This window comes from Moschus berezovskii, chromosome 4 (assembly GCF_049115385.1).
Source record: "Moschus berezovskii isolate FMDL1 chromosome 4, NW_MosBer_1.0, whole genome shotgun sequence".
In the NCBI taxonomy this organism is placed as follows: domain Eukaryota; kingdom Metazoa; phylum Chordata; class Mammalia; order Artiodactyla; family Moschidae; genus Moschus; species Moschus berezovskii.
The window spans coordinates 15,367,910-15,388,088 of NC_142463.1; the positions used below are offsets into that span (position 1 = coordinate 15,367,910).

Consider the following 20,179-nt stretch of genomic DNA (forward strand, 5'->3'; position numbering starts at 1 on the left):
CAGGCAAGAACGCTGGAGTGGGTTACCATTTCTTTCCCCAGGGGATCTTCCCCACCTAGGGATTGAACCTGGGTCTCCTGCGTTGCAGGCGGACTCTTCACCATCTGAGCCACCAGGGAAGCCTTACTGAACCTGAAACGAACCCTACTGACCTGCCCACTTCAAGGACATCTTTAGATGACTGCTTTCTCCTCCTAAAATAATAGGCTTAAAATAATCAGTGACTACCACCCCCCTCCCCCCAAGCATCTCCTAATAGAATAGGCAAATTGCCCTCAGTGCTGCTCACCTCTTGCCTCTGGAATCCTCCAACACTACTTCTCTCTGCCCAGCGTGTAGAAGATTCTCACACCAAGAACCCAATCACCTACACCTCGCACTTTTCCTCTTGTGGCCTGCATTTTCATTGCCCATTCATTTGTTCTCTCAATAAATAGTCACTGGGCATTTATTTGTTACTTGCCAGACAGTGGGGATATGGTGGGAAACAAATGGCCTCTGCTTCATGGAACTCTCATTCCAGTGGAAGGAGAACAGATGATAGTAAGTGAAACCAGAACATGTCAGATGATGATAAAGGCTAAGAAGAAAAATAAGGTTAGGGTGTTCAGATTTGTGATTTTTAAATAGGCAAGAAGGTGACATTTGGTAAAAAAAAATTGAAGGTGAGGCAAATAGTTCCATGATTGTGGTTTGTTTAAAATAGTTCCCAGAGGGAACAGCAAGTGCAAAGGTTTTGAGATGGGCAGGTGTCTGGGGTGATGTTTTAGGAACAGCAGGCAGCCCAGTGTGCCTGTGCCGGCATGAGGGAAGCAGGAGATGAGGTTAGAAGGCTAATAGCACTTAGACTATATAAAGCTCTGGGGGCCACTGCAAAGATGTTGGCATCCATCCAGAGTAAGACACAAGCATTGGAGGGCTTTGAACAAAGGACAGATGCAATCTGAGGTATATTTTAAAAGGATCATCCTAGGTGCTGTGTTGAGAATGGCTTATAGGGGGCTAGGATGGAAACAGGGAGACCACTGAGGGGGCTAATTCAGATCTCCAGGCAAGAGGTGATGGCAGTGTGGACTAGGTGGCAGCAATTAAGGTGAGGCTAAATGGTCAGATTGTAGATATGTTCTGAAAGCAGAGCTGACAGCATTTTCAGATAGGGTGTAAGAGGAAAAAGAGAGAGAGAGAATCAAGGATAAAACCAAGCTTTTTGGCTTGAGCAAGTGGAAAAAGTTGCTGTTTATCGACATGGGGAAAGGCAATGAGTGGAGCAAGTTTCGATCGGGAAAGTTGGGACATGCTGGTTTGTGATGCCCATCAGACAGCTAAATGGAGTGTGGATCTGGCAGAGGAGTGTGGAGTTTGGAGGAGAGGTATGGGCTGGATAGATTTGGTCAACCGTCTATAGAGAAATGGAAAATCTGGAACTGAAGACATCATTCAGTGAGTGAGAGTAAATAGAAGGAAAAAAAAAGAAGCCCTAGGAGTGAGCTCTGGGTCCTGCAATGTTAAGAGGTTGTGGAGATAAAGGAAGCAGCAGCAAAGGAGACTGAGCAGGAGAGGTGAGTGAGGTAGGAGAACTGGGTGAAAGTGATGTTTGGGAATCCAAACGAAGAATCTGCAGAAAGAAGGGGTGATCCGATGTGCCAGGTGCTGCTAACAGGTCAAGAATGGTGAGGGCTGAGAATCGAATTTAGCAGCACGGAGGTCTTTTGGTGTCTTGACAACTGTAGTTTCAGTGAAATGGTGGGGATGAAAGCCTGATTAGAGAGGTTTTAGAGGCAGGAAAGACGAATTGAAGATAGAGGGTCGGGATAACACTTTCAAGTATGTCGCTGTGAAGGGGAGCAGAAAGGTAAGGTGGGACCAACTTCAGCCTTGTCCCCCTTACAACTCACATCCCCACTTGTGTCTCTCCCTCTTCCCAGTCCACCATTTCCTATCTAGCTTCCATCAGGCAGCTGTTTTACTTGTCCTGCTTGTGGGTGGTGGCTCGGCTCCCCAAGCAGCGACCGGCACCTCCATTAAACTTGGTCTATCCATTAGGCAGAGCAAACTGGCCCCCCTCTCTCAGATGGCCTGCTCCCACCCAGGCGAATGTCTCCCCTTTCAGAAGGAGAGCTCGAATTCTTGTAGGAAAGCGGGGTGGCCATTGCCTGGGTCCTTTGACAGTTCCCTTTCCCCACAGGGTGGACCAGATTGTCGGCCGGGGCCCCGGGGACAGGAAAGCCCGGGAGAAGGGTGACAAAGGGCCCTCCGATACGGAGGCGGTGGATGAAATCAGTATAATGGGACGTGTGGTCAAGGTGGAGAAGCAGGTGAGTGTGGGATGGAGTTTCGCTGGTGTGGGGAAGCTAGCCGTCGACCGAGAAGCTCTGAAAGGCTCCCGGGTTAGGCCCAAGGGGAGGGTCCGCTTCTCAGAGCTTTAGCCTAGAACACCGGAGCTGCAGGCCCGAGCCGGGCCCACGCATCCTCTGCGAGGTGGACCCGGCCCCACAGATAAGCCCTGTCTCCAAGAAAGCCCGCCAACCCCTGCTAAACGACCCCGATAAACCAACCCTCTCCGGCCAAGCCCCGCCCTAGGCTGCTAGCATCTTAGAGAAGCCCAAGTCCCACCTACTTCATTTAACCCTGCCTCACTTGTCTCTTGATCATCTGGACTATCCCAACCCGTCACAACTAAATTTCATTGCGGGGGGTAGGTGGGTGGGAATATACCCCAGGTTCCCAGCTTCGTTCCGCCCTCCGGCCGAGCTCCGCCTTTCCTGTCGCACCTCCTCCCGGAGGAGCCTCGCCTCCCAGTCGCGACCCTCCCAGGGCAAGCCCCGCCCCCGGCCGCGTCCCGCCCCCAAGCCCCGGCCAGGCCCCGCCCCCGGCCGCGTCCCGCCCCCAAGCCCCGGCCAGGCCCCGCCTCCAGCCGCGCCCCGCCCCCAAGCCCCGGCCAGGCCCCGCCTCCAGCCGCGCCCCGCCCCCAGGTGCAGTCCATTGAGCACAAGCTGGACCTGTTGCTGGGCTTCTACTCGCGCTGCCTGCGCTCTGGCACCTCGGCCAGCCTGGGCACCGTGCAAGTGCCGCTCTTCGACCCCGACATCACCTCCGACTACCACAGCCCTGTGGACCACGAGGACATCTCCGTCTCCGCACAAACGCTCAGCATCTCCCGCTCGGTCAGCACCAACATGGACTGAGGGTCTTCTCAGGGGCGCGGCAGCACACGGCCAGCCCCTCGGCCTGGCGCTCGGACCCGCCCTCTGAGGCCTCCGGATTCCTCTCTTACTTGAACTCACTCCCTCGTGGGGAGAGAGGCCACATGCAGTATTGAGCTGCCTGGGTGGGCGAGATAACCGACATGGGTGCCAGCGACCCGCACCACCTCAGGAGCATGAGATGCCAGGCCGCACGGAGGGCAGCAGCGGCGGCTGCCCGGTGGCCTCTGGGCCCCCCAGTACCCTGCCCATTCCATCAAGGCCCGACAGCCTACCTGGCAGGGGCACTGCCCCTGGAGTGGGAGCAGGACGCTGGGGCCCTGGGCCCTGACCCAGCTTCCAGCTATGCAAGGCGAGGTCTTTGGCCCGCCCTTCGGACAGAGCAGGGAAGCCTTCCCGCCAAGACCCCACTCCACTTGGGGGTGGGCCCATGGTGCCCACACAGGTACCCACAAGCACAGGAGCCTGCCGCTAGGCAGGTGGGCACCATATATGCAAACTATGTTAAATATGCAACTTTGGGGACCCCCATGGGGTCCCTCTGCCCCTCCCACCCTGGGAGATGGGCCCCCAGCTGTAGCTGGTCTCAGGCTGCTTGGCTATGACCCCCATCCCTGATCTTTGGCTTATCAACCCCTCCTCTGCCCTCCCAGCATGGGGCCTGTTTCTCCCTTGCCTCCCCAAGGGCAGTGCCTGGGCCTTTCTTCCCATTTGCAGGTGTCCACTCCCAGGGGCTCCATCTTCCTGCCAATGTTCACTCCTCTCTGGCCCTAGACACCTCTGACAGCATAACTGTCTGTGTTCTGCCCCCAAATCTTCCAGACAGTGCTCCTACGGTCACACCAACATGTCCCTACAGTCTCCCCAGACACACAGGTAGCCTCCCAGCACTCACGCTGACAAAGACAATTACCTACACTTGGAGACTTCAGCACAGAGCCACTCAGCATTTGCTGGGTCTCTGCAGCTGAGGCCAGTGGCCTGGTCTTGCAGGGTGATGTCCACTCCTACCAACCCCATCCAGGTAGGAGAGGGAGCTCTCATGTGACCCCAGGTCTCTCCAGGCCCCACCCCAGAACTTTACCAGCTCCCCTTTCTCAAGAAGATGTACTCCTCACAGGTCCAGGAGCCCTAACTGCTGCCTCTGCCTGCCCCTAAGGGCCTTCCTGGGTATCCCCACAGCACAACTCAAGGCTAGGCCTCTTGGGGTCTGGACAGCCCTGGAAAGCCCCCAGGCCCTTCCCCAGGGTGGTTGTCAGGTCCGCTTCTATCTAGGCTTGCCCTGCTCCTAGTCGCTCTAACTCCCAGAGAGAATAATAATCCGTCAAGCAAGTACCATTCATCAGGCGCCAACTGTGCATATGGCGCTCGCACGCACTGTTTCCCCTCCTTCCTTAGCCCCCTCTTCACTTCAGTTGGCAGCCCCCTTACCGCATAGCCCCCATCCTCTTCAGGCCCCCAGCACCTCTTTGGTGTCCCTACCGCTTTGTCCCTCTTCTGCAAAGCCAATGCAGGTGGCAGGAGGGTGATGGGCAGTGGACCAATGGTGACCCTTTGTGGGGCACCAGGGAATAAGGGGCTCAGGCCCAACTGCCTGCAGCTCATGGCTGGGGGCCTGCATGCACCAGCGCCAGGGCTGGGGTTGGACCTTGCTCAGCCCCAGGTGCCCAGCCCCTGCCCCCACATGCCCTCTGCATGTGACCATCATGCCCTGGGTGGAGCCTGTCCTGGCTCACCTCACCCGCACTACACTGTCCCCAGAGAGCCACACCTCCGCCCCCTGAGAGACAGCTGTGGAGAGGGGCAGGAGGCTGGGATCGCCCCATGACCAAAGGAGACTTGGGAAGAAGCCCTCCTTCCTTCCATGATCGAGGTTCCCCACCAACCCGGTTCTCGGATATGCAAGTACCTCACTTTGTTAACTTATTAACTTATTGATTTCATTAAAGTTTTCAGTAGGAGGTGGTTGGTCTTGGCTGTTCAGTGTCTGTGGAGTGGGGCACCTGGTCTGGGGCTGGGGATGAGGAGATCCGGGTTAGTCAGGACTCCTGGGTGTAAACAACAGAAACACAACCTGATATGTTTTAAGAAAAAATAAAAGAAAGAAAGTTTATTGGCCCAGATAACTAAAAAGTCCAGGAAATAGATTTGGCCTCATGTGAAGCTAGATCTGGGTGCTTAGATGTGTCGGGGAGCTATTGTCTGGCTCAGCCCTCCTCTTAGGCAGGCTGCATCTCACGATGCCCCCTGGTACTTCCAAATTAACTTTCTTTTGGTTCAGTGCCCCAGTGAAAAATGAGTGCCACTTTCCTAATAGTTTGTATCAGTCAGGGTCCAGTGAGGAAAACAGAAATTACCCTAGGTTTTTCAATACAGGGAATTTACTATAGGGAATGGGTTACACTGATGTAGGTGGACTAAAAGAACAGACAGAACACCAGGATAACCTAATGAAAGCCACTGCAGGAAGCAGAGCCCACTCCTGAGGCTGCAGGAGTGCAGGGAAGAGGCTGAGGCTAGCAGAACCTATGAACTTGATTGGGGGAGCCCTATAATGCAAGAACTCAGAGGTCTGGAGAGGGGGTGCTGTCTGGCTGGTGCTAGTACCTCCTAGGGAACACAGTGAAACTTGTCTGGGAGTGCAGAAAAGTAGCTGAGGGTTGGGAGCAGCTGTGGCTACCAGGCTTCTGTAAATAAGGTAAGAAGGAAGAGAGGCAAAAGAAGAAGGAAAATCTCCACTTCTGCCTTCCAGTGTTTCCCCAGTGCCCCTAGTTATCAAAGCTAGCTGACAAAGCTGATGTGGTTTGCAGAGTCCCAGCTCCAGTTTCACAGAGCAGAGTACAGAAGGCTGCATCTGGAACAAAAAAGCAATAGCTTCATAACTGGCACAGCCCAACCCTTTGGACACGGTATCCATATGTGTCCATCCGCACACGTCTGACCCTCCATCGCAATAGTAGCTTCCACCTCATAAGAGGAAACTATCCTGCATACAAATGAAGATCTTAACTCACTCCCTGGAAAAGATAAATACGAGAAATTCCACCATCCAATAGATGTATCCAGCTTTAGGACTTAGTCATTGAATCCATATTTGGGTTGAGTTAATTACTCTGATTCAATCACAATCACACCTGCAATTAAAGAGTATACTGTAAATTTAACAATTGCCTACAAACTTAAAATAAAATCCAAAGGGACAAGGAGAAGGGAGGGGAGAAAAGCACTTAATATCACACACACCCAGAGACACACACACACATGCCCCTTGATGCAATAGAACCCCTTCTGGTAGCTGGTCACAGTGCCATAGCTGATACGTAGCTACGTTCAATCAAGTAAGTGTTTCTCTTTATCTGTTATATACACTTCACTAATTGAGTAAATATATTCTTTCTTTCACTATCCTTCTATGTTCCCTTTGTCCTTGACCAGGATCTCAGCCAGCTGGAATTTGTTACATGGTAGGATGATCCCAAAGAATCATTCATAAAGCACTGAAGCTTCAGTGGTCCTGCACAGTTTTGGATGCCATAGCTTTTTGTTAATTTTTGTGCAAGGGGACCCCTGAGAATTCCCTGGGTCCCAGACATAGTCTTCCTTGCCCTTGCTGTGTAGTGACACCCCTATTTCCCCTTGGTAATGAGGACCAGCCAGGAAGCCAGCATGCTGACTCTTTCTTTGCCTGTTATTTGAGTGGCATGAGAAGCCCAATATGGCCAGTTAGAAGTTGCAACTTCCAATTCAGTGAAAACTGTGTTGCTTCCCTTCCCTTGAGAACTGAGACCTCCAAACTAACAGAGGCCAATGTTTGGGGGACAGGAACCAAAAGTTGCATGAGTAGGTATAGTAGCCTGAATAATGCCCACCCAAAGATATCACTGCAGATGCTGATTGCAGCCATGAAATTAAAAGACGCTTACTCCTTGGAAGGAAAGTTATGACCAACCTAGATAACATATTAAAAAGCAGAGACATTACTCTGCCAACCAAGGTCCGTCTAGTCAAGGTTATGGTTTTTCCCGTGGTCATGTATGGATGTGAGAGTTGGACTGTGAAGAAAGCTGATCGCCGAAGAATTGATGCTTTTGAACTGTGGTGTTGGAGAAGACTCTTGAGAGTCCCTTGTACCGCCAGGAGACCCAACCAGTCCATTCTAAGGGAGATCAATCCTGGGTGTTCATTGGAAGGACTGATGCTAAAGCTGAAACTGCAATACTTTGGCCACCTCATGCGACGAGTTGACTCACTGAAAAAGACTCTGATGCTGGGAAGGGTTGGGGGTGGGAGGAGAAGGGGACGACAGAGAATGAGATGGCTGGATGGCATCACCGACTCTGTGGACATGAGTTTGAGTGAACTCCGGGAGTTGGTGATGGACAGGGAGGCCTGGTGTGCTGTGATTCATGGGGTCGCGGAGAGTCGGACACGACTGAGCGACTGAACTGAGCTGAACTGAAAGATATCAGGTCCTAGTCTCTGGAATGTGTAAAATGTTACCTTATAAGGGAAGAAGGATTTTTGCAGATGTGATTAAGTTAATGATCTTGACATGGGGAGATTATCCTGGATTATCCAGGGGCCCTAAATCCAATTGCCAGTGTCCTTTTAAGAAAGAGGCAGATGGAGATCTCACACATACAGGAGACAGAAGTAGAGACTGGGGTAAGGTGGCCTCAGCAGAGGAATGCCAGCGATTACTAAAAGCTGGAAGAGTCAAGGAATGGATTCTTCCCCATAATCTTGGAGGAGTGCAGCCCTGCTTATACCTTGATTTAGGTTCAGTGAGGCTGATGTTGAACTTCTGGCCTTCAGAACTGTGAGAGAGTAAGTTCTGTTATATGAGGTCACCAAGTTTATAGTAATTTGTTATGGCAACTACAGGGCTTCCCTGGTGGCTCAGATGGTAAAGAATCTGCCTGCAGTGTAGGAGATCGGGGTTCGATCCCTGGGTTGGGAAGATCCCCTGGTGAAGGGAATGGCAACCCACTCCAGTATTATTGCCTGGAAAATTCCCTGGACAGAGGAGCCTGGCAGATTACAATACATGGGTTCGCAAAGAGTTGGACACAACTGAGTGACTGACACTTTCATTATGACAACTACAGGAAATTAATACTGAGGGTTCCGTTCCGTTCCGTTCAGTCGCTCAGTCATGTCTGACTCTTTGCGATCCTGTGGACTGTAGCCTACCAGGCTTCTCTGTCCATGGGATTCTCCAGGCAAGAATACGAGAGTGGGTTATTTGGTGTAATTGTGAGACACACCACTCTCACCTTCCTTTGATTCCTGGAGCTTTATATGCGGGCTGTGTCAGTGAGGAGGAGCCATTGCCCCATTAACCTGGCACCAGGTGACTTGATGAATCCATGCAGAATGGTGATATTTTGGGTAGTCAGCATCTGTTCCTGCTGATGTTTGGTTGGACATACAGTGTGACATTAGCCAGACCAGCCTTGGTGAGGCAAGTCCATATCATTGAACCCATAAGCAGTCTTCATTCTCGCTGCCATGACCACCCAAGTTATACAAGGGTGTGTTGAGCAAGCACTGGAGCGTCTCCGGAGTGAGACTGACTGACAGTCATGGTATGTGCTATCTTAGCCATTAGATTACCTAGAGCCTCCTTGTCATGGATGCTCTTTGGTGAGACTTTTCCTTGGTATAGAAATACATTCACACCCTCTACCCATTTCTGAAGGTCTGTCTAAATACCCATTCCTGAGTCTTTCTTGTCAGCAATCCACCAGTTCTGTGCTTTCTGAGTCCCTGACCATCTAGCCAAAGCTCGAGCCACTGTCTAGAAACCAGTGTGTATCCACATTTTGTTAAAAAATTGAAGTATAGTTGATTTACAACGTTGTATTAACTTCTGCTATATAGCAAAGTGATTCATATACATATATTCTTTTCCATTATGGTTTATCTCCGAATATTGAATATAGTTCTCTGTGCTATACAATAGGACTGGTTGTTTATCCACCCTGTATATAAAATTGTTTTCATCTGCTAATTTCAAGCTCCTAATCCATTACTGCCCCTTTTCCTGCCACTTGGCAACCACAGGCTTGTTCTCTATGTCTGTAAGTCTGTTTCTATTTTGTAGATAAATTCATTTGTGTCATATTTTAGATTCCACATCTAATTGAATGGTATTTGTCTTTCTCTTTCTGACTTCTTTGCTTGGTATGGTTATCTCTAGATCCAACCATGTAGCTGCAAATGGCATTATTTCACATTTTATGGCCGAGTAATTGGGCTCCAAAATCACTGAAGATGGTGATTGCAGCCATGAAATTAAAAGACGCTTACTCCTTGGATGGAAAGTTATGACCAACCTAGATAGCATATTAAAAAGCAGAGACGTTACTTTGCCAACAAAGGTCCGTCTAGTCAAGGCTATGGTTTTTCCAGTGGCCATGTATGGATGTGAGGGTTGGACTGTGAAGAAAGTTGAGTGTCGAAGAATTTATGCTTTTGAATTGTGGTGTTGGAGAAGACTCTTGAGAGTCCCTTGGACTGCGAGGAGGTCCAACCAGTCCATTCTAAAGGAGATCAGTCCTGGGTGTTCATTGGAAGGACTGATGCTGAAGCTGAAACTCCAATACTTTGGCCACCTCATGCAACGAGTTGACTCACTGGAAAAGACTCTGATGCTGGGAGGGATTGGGGGCGGGAGGAGACGGGGTCGACAGAGGATGAGATGGCTGGATGGCATCACTGACTCGAAGGGGATGAGTTTGGGTGAACTCCGGGAGTTGGTGATGGACAGGGAGGCCTGGTGTGCCGTGATTCACGGGGTCGCAGAGTCGGACACGACTGCGCGACTGAACTGAACTGCACTGAATGTTCCATTGCATATAGGTACCACGCCTTACGTATCCATTCACCTGTTGGTGAGCATTCAGGTTGTCTTGGCTATTGTTAATAGTGCTGCTGTGAACATGGGGGTGCATGTATCTTTTTAAATTATATCCATATGCCTGGATGTATGCCCAGGAGTGCGATTGCTAGCAGATCCACACTTCTTGTCATCTCTCAATCCAGGCAAAGTGGGCACCCCAGTGTGCTGAAGGGTAAGTGGAGTTTAACCAGGCATGGGAATGGGGATGGTGAATGCTCCAGCTAGAGAGCATAGCATGTGTAATGGCCCAGTGGCACCAAAAAGAGTGGTCCATGAGTTGGGGAGAAAGAGATCCCTGGTTGGGCCCAGAGAGAAAGGGAGAGAGTGGCACAAGATGGCACTTTAGGATGAAGCAGGAGTCAAGGTTTATAGGATCCACAAATCACTTCAAAGAGATGGGACTTAACCATGAGGACAGTGGGGAGTCAGTCAAAGATTCTGACCAGAGATCAAACCAGGATAGACTTGCATTTTAGACAGTTTTCTTCCCAGGATGGAAGATGAATCTGAGGAAGCAAGCCTGGCTGCAGGGAGACCAGTTAGGAGACTGCTGCAGTAATCTGAGCAGGAGATGCTGGTAACCTAGACAAGTCCCATGGAATTTCACTTACTGAACAAATGTGTCTGATGCACCTGCTGTATATCAGACCCTGGCTCAGCACAATGCACAGAATAATCAGACACAGGAGACCCAGCTAGGGCCCTGAGGTCATCCAGCCCCTGGAGGAAACAGGTGTACCACTACCAGTGCACACACCACTCTTCTAAGTTTGCCTGGCTCAGCAAGGAGGGTTTGCAGGTGGCTGTGGGAGTGCCCAAACTGTCATCAAATATGGCCTTGAGGGCAGGTGGTTTTAGCTTGATGTGTCATTTATCTGGGCTCCCCAGGTGCCGCTAGTGGTAAACAATCTGCCTGCCAATGCAGTAGACAAGAGATTCGGGTTCAATCCCTGGGCAAGAAAGATCCCCTGGAGGAGGGCGTGGCAATTCACTCCAGTATTCTTGCCTGGAGAATCCCATGGACAGAGGAGCCTGGTGGGCTACAGTCCATAGGGTGGGTCGCACAGAGTCAGACACAAGTGAAGCAACTTAGCATGCACGCCACTTATCTATTATAGGTAACAACTTACCCTATACCTCAGTAGCTCAAAACAGCAATTTTATTTTATCTTAATGCTGTGGATCAGCAGTTTGAGTTGGTCTCAAATTCTAAGCAGTTCTGTTCGTCTCACCTGGGATCGTTAATGCGATTGCAATCATCCAGCCTCTTGATGGGGGGTGGTTGTTCTAAGATTACCTCATTCATGTGTCTGGGGTTGGGTGCTGACTGTCTGTGCCCAGGCTGGCCCACAGGCAGGATGGCTTGTCTCTGCTCCATGGGGCTTCTCATCCTCTAATAGGTTAGACTGACCTTCTTCACATGACAAGAGGACAAAAGCAGAAATTAAACAGCCCCTGGAGACTCCGGCTCAGAAATTGTACCGAGCAGCCTGGGCGTGCCATGCTGCAAGGGCTCAGCTCACTGGGATCTGGGGTGCTCAGCATCTATTACAGCTTTTTAAATTATTTATTAATTAATTTTGGCTGTGCTGGGTCTTTGCTGCTGCACATGGGCTTTCTCTGGTTGGGGCAAGTGGGGGTTACTCTCTACTTGCAGGCTTCTCATTGCCATGGCTTTTGTTGTTGCAGAGCACCGGCTCTAGGGTGTAGGCTCAGTAGTTGTGGAGCATGGGTTTAGCTGCTTGGTGGCCAGTGGGATCTTCCCTGACCAGGGATTAAAGCTGTGTCCCCCGCATTAGCAGATGGATTCTTAACCACTGGACCACCACGTATGCTGATCAAAGAAAATCATGCTGCATAGTTCCCAATTTGGATAAACTATTTCCTGGACTTTGGGCAGTTCCAGGTGTGGAAAAATCTTCTTTATTTTCCCTCTAGAGGGGTATCTCTCTCCCTTTCACACCTCTTGTGTGCAAGAGGGTCCTACAAGCTGTATTACTTTGCTGGGGGCTCCCATCACAAATGCTGCAGATGGCGGATGTGGGGGGTTAAACAACAGAAATCTATCTCCTCACAGTTCTGGAGGCTGAAAGTTTAAGACAAAGGTGTCAGAAGATTGTTTCATCCTGAGGCCTCTCGCCTTGACTTGTAGATGGACATCCTCTTCCAGTGTCTTTACTTGATCACCTCTGTGTATGTGTGTGTCCTAATCTCTTCTCGTAAGGACACAAGTCATATTGGACTAAGACTCACCCTAACAATCTCATTTTAACTTAGTAACCTCTTTAGAAATCGAATTTTCAAATGTAGTCACATTTTGAGGTACTGGGAGTGAGGACTTCAATCTATGGCTTTGGAATGGGGGTCACAATCAGTTCCTAATACCTGGAGTGGGGGTTTGACCTATTAACCTGGTCGCTGAAATTTCTGCTCCAGGTACACAGAGCTGAGGATCTACTCTGGGGCTTGCTCTATCCCAGATGGACAGATCCAGATATATATCCAGATATCATGGAACCCAGTGATTTGTAAACCCTTTTTTTAAAAAAAGCCCCAGAACCCATGCTACAATATTATCTATATGGGACCCCAACACATAAGATAAAATCAATGCAACTGAAAAATGATGACCTCTCAGAGTGGCCTCAGTTCTCACCCCCACCCCCCGCGCACACACATACTGAGCGTGTGGCCACCTTTCTGTTGCAGCCAAAATAAATCAGATCTTTCTCCAAGATGAGTTAACTGTTACAGCAGATTTGTCATTTGTCCAAAAGGCTGCCTTCCTTCCTCACATCACCATGGCTACATCTGGATGGACTATACCACCCTACCTGTCTTACAATGGCTTTCCTACAGATTCTGAGACTGGTGGTGTTCAGTCGCTAAGTTGTGTCTGACTCTTTGTGACCCCATGGACTGTGGCATGCCAGGCTCCCCTGTCCTTCACTATCTCCCAGAGTTTGTTCACACTCATGTCCATTGAGTCCGTGATGCCGTCCAACCATCTCATCTTCTGTCGCCCCCTTTTCCTCCTGCCCTCAATCTTTCCCAGCATTGGGGTCTTTTCCAATGAGTTGGCTCTTCACGTCAGGTGGCCAAAGTATTGGAGCTTCAGCATCAGTCTTTCCAATGAATATTCAGAGTTGATTTCCTTTAGGATTGACTGGCTGGTTTGATCTCCTTGCTGTCTAAGGGACTCTCAAGAGTCTTCTTCAGCACCACAGTTTAAAAGTATCAGTTCTTCAGTGCCTGACCTTCTTTATGGTCGAACTCTTACATCCATACATGACTACTGGAAAAATAATAGCTTTGACTAGGCAGAGTATTGTTGGCAAAGAGATGCCTCTTCTTTTTATATGCTGTCTAGGTTTGTCATAGCTTTTATTTCAAGGAATAAGCATCCTTTAATTTCGTGGCTGCAGTCACTGTCTGCAGTGATTTTGGAGCCCAAGAAAATAAAATCTGTCACTGTTTCCACTTTTTTCCTGTCTATTTGCATGAAGTGTTGGGACTGGATGCCATGATCTTAGTTTTTTGAATGTTGAGTTTTAAGCCAGCTTTTTCACTCTCCTCTTTTACCTTCATCAAGAGGCTCTTTAATTTCTTTTCATTTTCTGCCATTTAATTTCTTTTCATTTTCTATCATCTGCAAGTCTGAGGTTGTTAATATTTCTCCTGGCAATCTTATGATTCATCCAGCCCAGCATTTTTCATGATGTACTCTGCTAGACAACATATTAAAAAGCAGAGACATCACTTTGCCGACGGAGGTCCATATAGTCAAAGCTATGGTTTTTCCAGCAGTCATGGACAGATGTGGGACCACAAAGAAGGCTGAGTGCTAAAGAATTGATGCTTTCAAACTGTGATGCTGGAGAAGACCCTTGAGAGTTCCTTGGACAGTAAGGAGATCAAACCAGTCAATTTTAAAGGGAATCAACTCCAAGTATTCATTCAAAGGACTGATACTGAAACTCCAATACTTTGGTCACCTGATGTGAAGAGTAAACTCACTGGAAAAGACCCTGATGCTGGGAAAGATTGAGGGCAGAAGGAGAAGGGGACAATAGAGGATGAGATGGTTGGATGGCATCACGGACTCAATGGACATGAGTTTGAGTCAGCTCCAGGAGATGGTGAAGGACAGGGAAGCCTGGCATGCTGCAGTCCATGGGGTCACAAATAGTTGGACACAACTAAGTGACTGAACAACATTTCTGCATAGAAGTTAAACAAACAGGGTGACAATATACAATCTTGACATACTCCTTTCCCAATTTAAACGAGTCCATTGTTCCATGTTTGGTTCTAAATTCAGCTTGTACATATAGAAGCTCTTGGTTCACATACTGTTGAAGCCTGGCTTGGAGGATTTTGAGTATTACCTTGCTGCTGCTGCTGCTAAGTCGCTTCAGTCGTGTCCGAGTCTGTGCGACCCCATAGATGGCAGCCGACCAGGCTCTGCCATCCCTGGGATTCTCCAGGCAAGAACACTGGAGTGGGTTGCCATTTCCTTCTCCAATGTGTGAAAGTGAAAAGTGAAAGTGAAGTCACTCAATCGTGTCCGACTAGTAGCGACCCCATGGACTGTAGCCCACCAGGCTCCTCTGTCCATGGGATTTTCTAGGCAAGAGTACTGGAGTGGCTTGCCATTGCCATTACCTTGCTAGCATGTGAAATAAGTGCAATTGTATAGCAGTTTGAGCATTCTTTGGCATTGCCTTTCTTTGGGATTGGAACGAAAACTAACTTTTTCCAGTCCTGTGGCCACTGCTGAGTTTTCTATATGCGCTGGCATATTGAGTGCAGCACTTTCACACTATCATCTTTTAGGATTTGACATAGCTCAGCTGAAATTCCATCACCGCTGCTAGCTTTGTTCGTAGTAATGCTTACTAAGGCCCACTTGTCTTCACACTCCAGGATGTCTGGTTCTAGGTGAATGACCACACTATCATGGTTATCCAGGTCATTATGATCTTTTTTGTATAGTTTTTCTGTGTATTCTTGCCAAGTCTTCTTAAACTCTTCTGCTTCTATTAGGTCCTTACTGTGCCCATCTTTTCGTGAAGTGTTCCCTTGGTAGCCCAATTTTCTTGAAGAGATCTCTAGTTTTTCCCATTCTATTGTTTTCCTCTATTTCTTTGCATTGTTCACTTAAGAAGGCTTTCTTACCTCTCCTTGCTATTCTCTGGAACTCTGCATTCAAACGGGTATATCTTTCCCTTTCTCTGTTGCCTTTTGCTTCTTTTCTTTTCTCAGCTATTTATAAGGCCTCTCAGACAACGGCTTTGCCTTCTTGCATTTCTTTTTCTTTGGGATGGTGTTGGTCACCGGCTCCTGTACAATGTTGTGAACCTCTGTCCATGTTCTTCAGGCACTCTGTCTACCAGATCTAATCCCTTGAATCTATTCATCATCTCCACCGTATAATCATAAGGGATTTGATTTATGTCATACCTGAAGAGCCTGTGGTTTTCCCTACTTTCTTCAATTTAAGTCTGAGTTTTGCAATAAGGAGTTCATGATCTGAGCCACAGTCAGCTCCCAGTCTTGTTTTCGCTGACTGTATAGAGCTTCTCTATCTTTGACTGCAAAGAATATAATCAAACTCATTTTAATATTTACTATCTGGTGATGTCCACGTGTAGAGTCTTCTCTTGTGTTGTTTGTTGGAAGAGGGTGTTTGCTATAACCAGTGTGTTCTCTTGGCAAAACTCTGTTAGCCTTTGTTTTGCACTCCAAAACCAAACTTGCCTGTTACTCCGGGTATCTCTGATTTCCTACTTTTTGCATTCTAGTCCCCTATGATGAAAAGGACATCTTTTTTTTTTTTGTGTTAGTTCTAGAAGGTCTTGTAGGTCTTCACAGAATCATTCAACTTCAGCTTCTTTGGCATTAGTGGTTGAGGCATAGACTTGGATTACTTTGATGTTGACTGGTTTGCCTTGGAAATGAAAAGAGATCATTCTTTTGTTTTTTGAGGTTGCACACAAATACTGCATTTCAGACTCTTTTGTTGACTATGAGGGCTACTCCGTTTCTTCTAAGGGATTCTTGCCCACAGTAGTAGATATGATGGTCATCTGGGTTAAATTTGCCCGTTCCCATCCACTTTAGTTCATGCTTCCTAAAATGTTGATGCTCACTCTTGCCATCTCTTATTTGACCACATCCAATTTACCCTGGTTCATGGACCTAATATTCCAGATTGCTCTGCAGTACTATTCTTTACAGCATCAGACTTTACTCTTACCACCAGACACATCCACAGCTAAGTGCTGTTTCCCCTTTGGCCCAGCTTCTTTATTTTTTCTGGAGCTATTTCTCTGCTCTTCCCCAGTAGCATACTGGACACCTACTCACCTGGTGGGACTCATCTTCCAGTGTCTTATCTTTTTGCCTTTTCATACTGTTCGTGAGACTGGTGTGCAGAAGGTTTATCGGGGAGTGTTCTTAGGAGATTCATCTGACAGAAGTCAGGACTAGGCACGGGGAGAAGCTGATGTGCAATGTGATCTTAGCAAGGCATCTTCAAATCTTCAGGTGCTCGGGAGCTCAGATAGCCCTTCAGTTTGTGCCAAATTGAGGAAAGGAGGCCGGCTTTTGTTTCTATGCATCAGCCAGTCACTGGTCAAGAACCCCTGGGAGGGGCATGGGTTTAGATGAGGCGGTTCCCAGGGATTGACAGTTGTGAGCCCACCATGGAGAATCCCAACTGCTGGGGAGGAGGGTATAGACCTTTAAGGGGGGGATCTGAGCTGCACAGCTTCCACTCTATTACCCCACTGGCCTTGGACTTGGCCATGGGATTTAATCTGGCCAATGGAATGTTGGGTGAAAGGACACTGTATATGTTCCAAGGTAAAGCCAAAAGAGGCATGGCAAGTCTGCCGGACTTCCTGGTGCTTGCTTCCTCCTGCATGAGAAGATTCAGACAGCTCTTGTTGCTTCTGCCCGGGTCCAGAATGCAGACTCCTGGAGCAGAACTGAGCCAGATTCAAAGCTGAGAGTCCGGCCTGGCCCAAGTATCAGATGAACTGCAGTTGATCTAACTAACACCGAGGAGTATGAAGTAATCTTTGATTCTATAGGGCCCTGATAATTGGGGTGTGCTTGTTTCACAGCATTATCACAGCAAGACCTGACTAATCCAGCTAGTGGAAGGTTTACATTATCCATCACAAAACAGAATGTTTTCCACACACTCCTCTAAAATCTTTGGGCTTTCCTGGTGGCTCACTCAGTAAAGAGTCTGCCTGCAATGCAGGAGAGATGGGTTCAATCCCTGGGTGTTGAAGATCCCCTGGAGAAGGGAATGGCAACCCACTGCAGTATTCCTGCCTGGAGAATTCCAGAGGAACTTGGCAGGCTACAGTCTGTGGATTGCAGAGTTGGACTCTACTGAGCGACTAACACATGCACACACACACACATATCTTTGTTTTTGTCCCAGATGGCTTCTCTGGCTGCCAGACACCTCCTCTTTTTCTCTTTTTTGTACACAGCCTATAGAGTGGATGGGACACATGGAGAATTTCCTGGAAGAAAGGGTGAAGACTGCTGGAGAACACCGTAGGTGGAGGGTCCTGAGGCCAGAAATGCAGGCGGCCCTGCCTCTCAGAACTGCAGTGGGATCTGCACCTCCCTCTGACCCTCACTCCCATTGGACTCCTCAGCTCCTCTCCTGGATCCAATGACCCCTTCCCTGCCGCCCCTTCCCCAGGTGTCACTTCAGCTCCTGGAGGGCAAGAGGCTTCTCATCTACGGTCATCGCCATTCCACCAGCCTCCCCCCCCAACACACACAAGGCTGGACACAAGGTGATTAAAAATGTTGGCAGGAAAGGAGGGAAGCCGGTCACCTGGAATCGATCATCTTCCCTGTGGGACTCCTCCTAGCCCCTGTTATGTGTCCCCATGGCCACAGCATGTTTACCAAGGCCCTGGCTTGGTGTTGCAGTGTTGGCCAGGAGCCAGGAGGGAGGCTGGACTTACTACCGTAAGGACCAGTAGTTAGGGTCAGTGTGTCTGGGAGAGAAAGAGAGCAAGGGGGGTGGCAGAGCTGAACAGCAACTCCAGGACTTGCTTAGAAAGTGATGGGTTGCATTGTCTCCCTTTGCTCATTTATTCTACAACTGTTTGTTCATCTCTGCTACATGCCAAACACTATTTGAGGTGCCAAGGTCAAAGAGGCTCTCCCAAACTCACAAAGCCCCTGCTCACACGGAGTAGACAGTAGATTACTGTCTAGACAGAAAATAAACAAGAAGGAAGATAATTTCAGAGAGTGATAAGAGCTATGAAGAAAATGAAAAGGAAATGGGATAGTGACAACATTGAGGGGGAGCGATTTTTCAGGGGGCAGGCAGGGAAGCTCAAAGTGGAAACAAGAACCTTCAGGTAATAATCAGAGCTGCCAAGGCTCCCAGGTGCTAGGCTGGCCCAACAGACGCATCTTGCAGATGGGGAAACTGAGGCAAGGTAGCCCAGGGCAGAGCCCACAACTGAGCCCAAGTCTCTTGACCTCCAGGCTTGTCCTTGGGTGGCCTTCCTTCTCTCAGGTCTTTAACCTGCTCTCATGTCGTCTCTGGGAAGAAGGAGCAGATGTGGGGTGCTCTCAGAATGTGAGGGTCAAACAGGGATCAGAGGAGAGAGACATTATCAAAAGTTCCAAGTGTAGGAAACACAGAACCATATTATCGTGGTAAAAAAATTCCCAGAGTTCTGATTCTTCCCATGATACAATTTCAGTGCTTTTCAAAAATATATGAGACATCAAATTCTTTCCCCGATTTTGGTTGTGGTGCCTCTGCTTTGCCTGTCTGAGGGTGTGACCTTGGGAAAGTCATTTCCCTCCTCTACGAGCCTTGGTCCCCCGACTGCCAAATATGAACCCATCTTTCCTGACTCCAAAACCACAGTCTTTGTAGAACCACACGCACCACTGCCGACCCTCCCTGTACCCACCTACCCCCACCCTGGGCTCATCCAGTCTGGATTCCCTCCATCAGCTCCTCCTCCTGTTCCCCTTGGCCCACTCCTGCCCTGGATCTGCCCACAAGACCTTCAGACACAACCAAACTCCTTTAGTGATCCCTGGTGGCCCCAGAGGTATATTCAAGCTAGTTAGCATCCCTAGCTTGCCAACCAGGAAACAGGACTTCCTCAGGGTCACACAGCCAGTAAGCTAGAGCCAGGACTTGAACCCAAAGCTCCATTCAGTTTCCTCTGCTTAAGGCCCTCGTCTAAGATGGTGACCCGCCACCCCCGCCACCCTACCCCCGCCACTCCCACCAAAGCTTCAGTGTTGGGCAACTAACTTTTATTTCCCTGGAAATGCATTGCTGTGTGCCTCGTGTTGTTGGTTCAGGTGATGTCACTTGGTGTGGCGCTGCCACCTCCTGGGCACATGGGGTACTACACCCCCATCTGGAGCTGGAACCGTATGGGCCAAAGCCAGACAGACTTGGGTGGCTTGAGAAAACACTGAGGTCAAAGAGATGACTTAAACAAGTCATGGACTTTGCTGACACTTCTTCCTCTTTCCCACCTCCTTCTGACCTCCTGCAGCCTGACTGGCTGCTCTGTTCCCCTGCAGCTGCTCTGGCAAAGTCAGTTTTAACTTTCTGGTTAATAAACTGAACAGCCTCTTTGCAGCCTTCAATTCACCTGACTTCTTAGCAGCATTAGACACTGCCGACCACACCTGCTTCTGGAAATGTCACCCTCGGCCTTCGGGACATTTCTGCCTGCTCTCCTACCTGCCCAGCTGCTTCTCAGTCTCCGTCCCTCCCTCCTCCTGTGTCTGTGTTCCGTCCTTGGCCACTCTCTTCTATTACTCACCATGATCATCCCTGTGGCAACCATGGATATGCTAGTAACTCAAGAACAAGTGTTTGTTCTCCGTCTGGACCTCACTACTGAGGGCTTGGCCCATTTACCTGGGCCTCCTGTACCTGGATGTCAACCCAGGATTTCCCCACACGTCCATCCTGACCTTATCCCATTCTCCCCAGTCCTCCTGGGCCCCGCTCAGGGGAGACCCACCCTGGCCTCCATCCACACTC

General features: G+C 49.1%; 1 protein-coding gene across 2 annotated transcripts in view; it reads left to right on the forward strand.

The window, feature by feature from the left end:
* KCNQ4 (potassium voltage-gated channel subfamily Q member 4) overlaps window positions 1-5,110 on the forward strand; it is a 57,404-nt gene extending 52,294 nt beyond the window's left edge. For both annotated transcript variants that reach the window (XM_088835182.1, XM_055403029.2), the window contains 2 exons: window positions 2,186-2,315; window positions 2,973-5,110. In XM_088835182.1, the coding sequence (XP_088691308.1) occupies window positions 2,186-2,315; window positions 2,973-3,185 (343 nt within the window). In that variant the 3' untranslated portion in view covers window positions 3,186-5,110. The remainder of the gene's footprint in view (window positions 1-2,185; window positions 2,316-2,972) is intronic.
* Window positions 5,111-20,179: the final 15,069 nt, after the last annotated feature.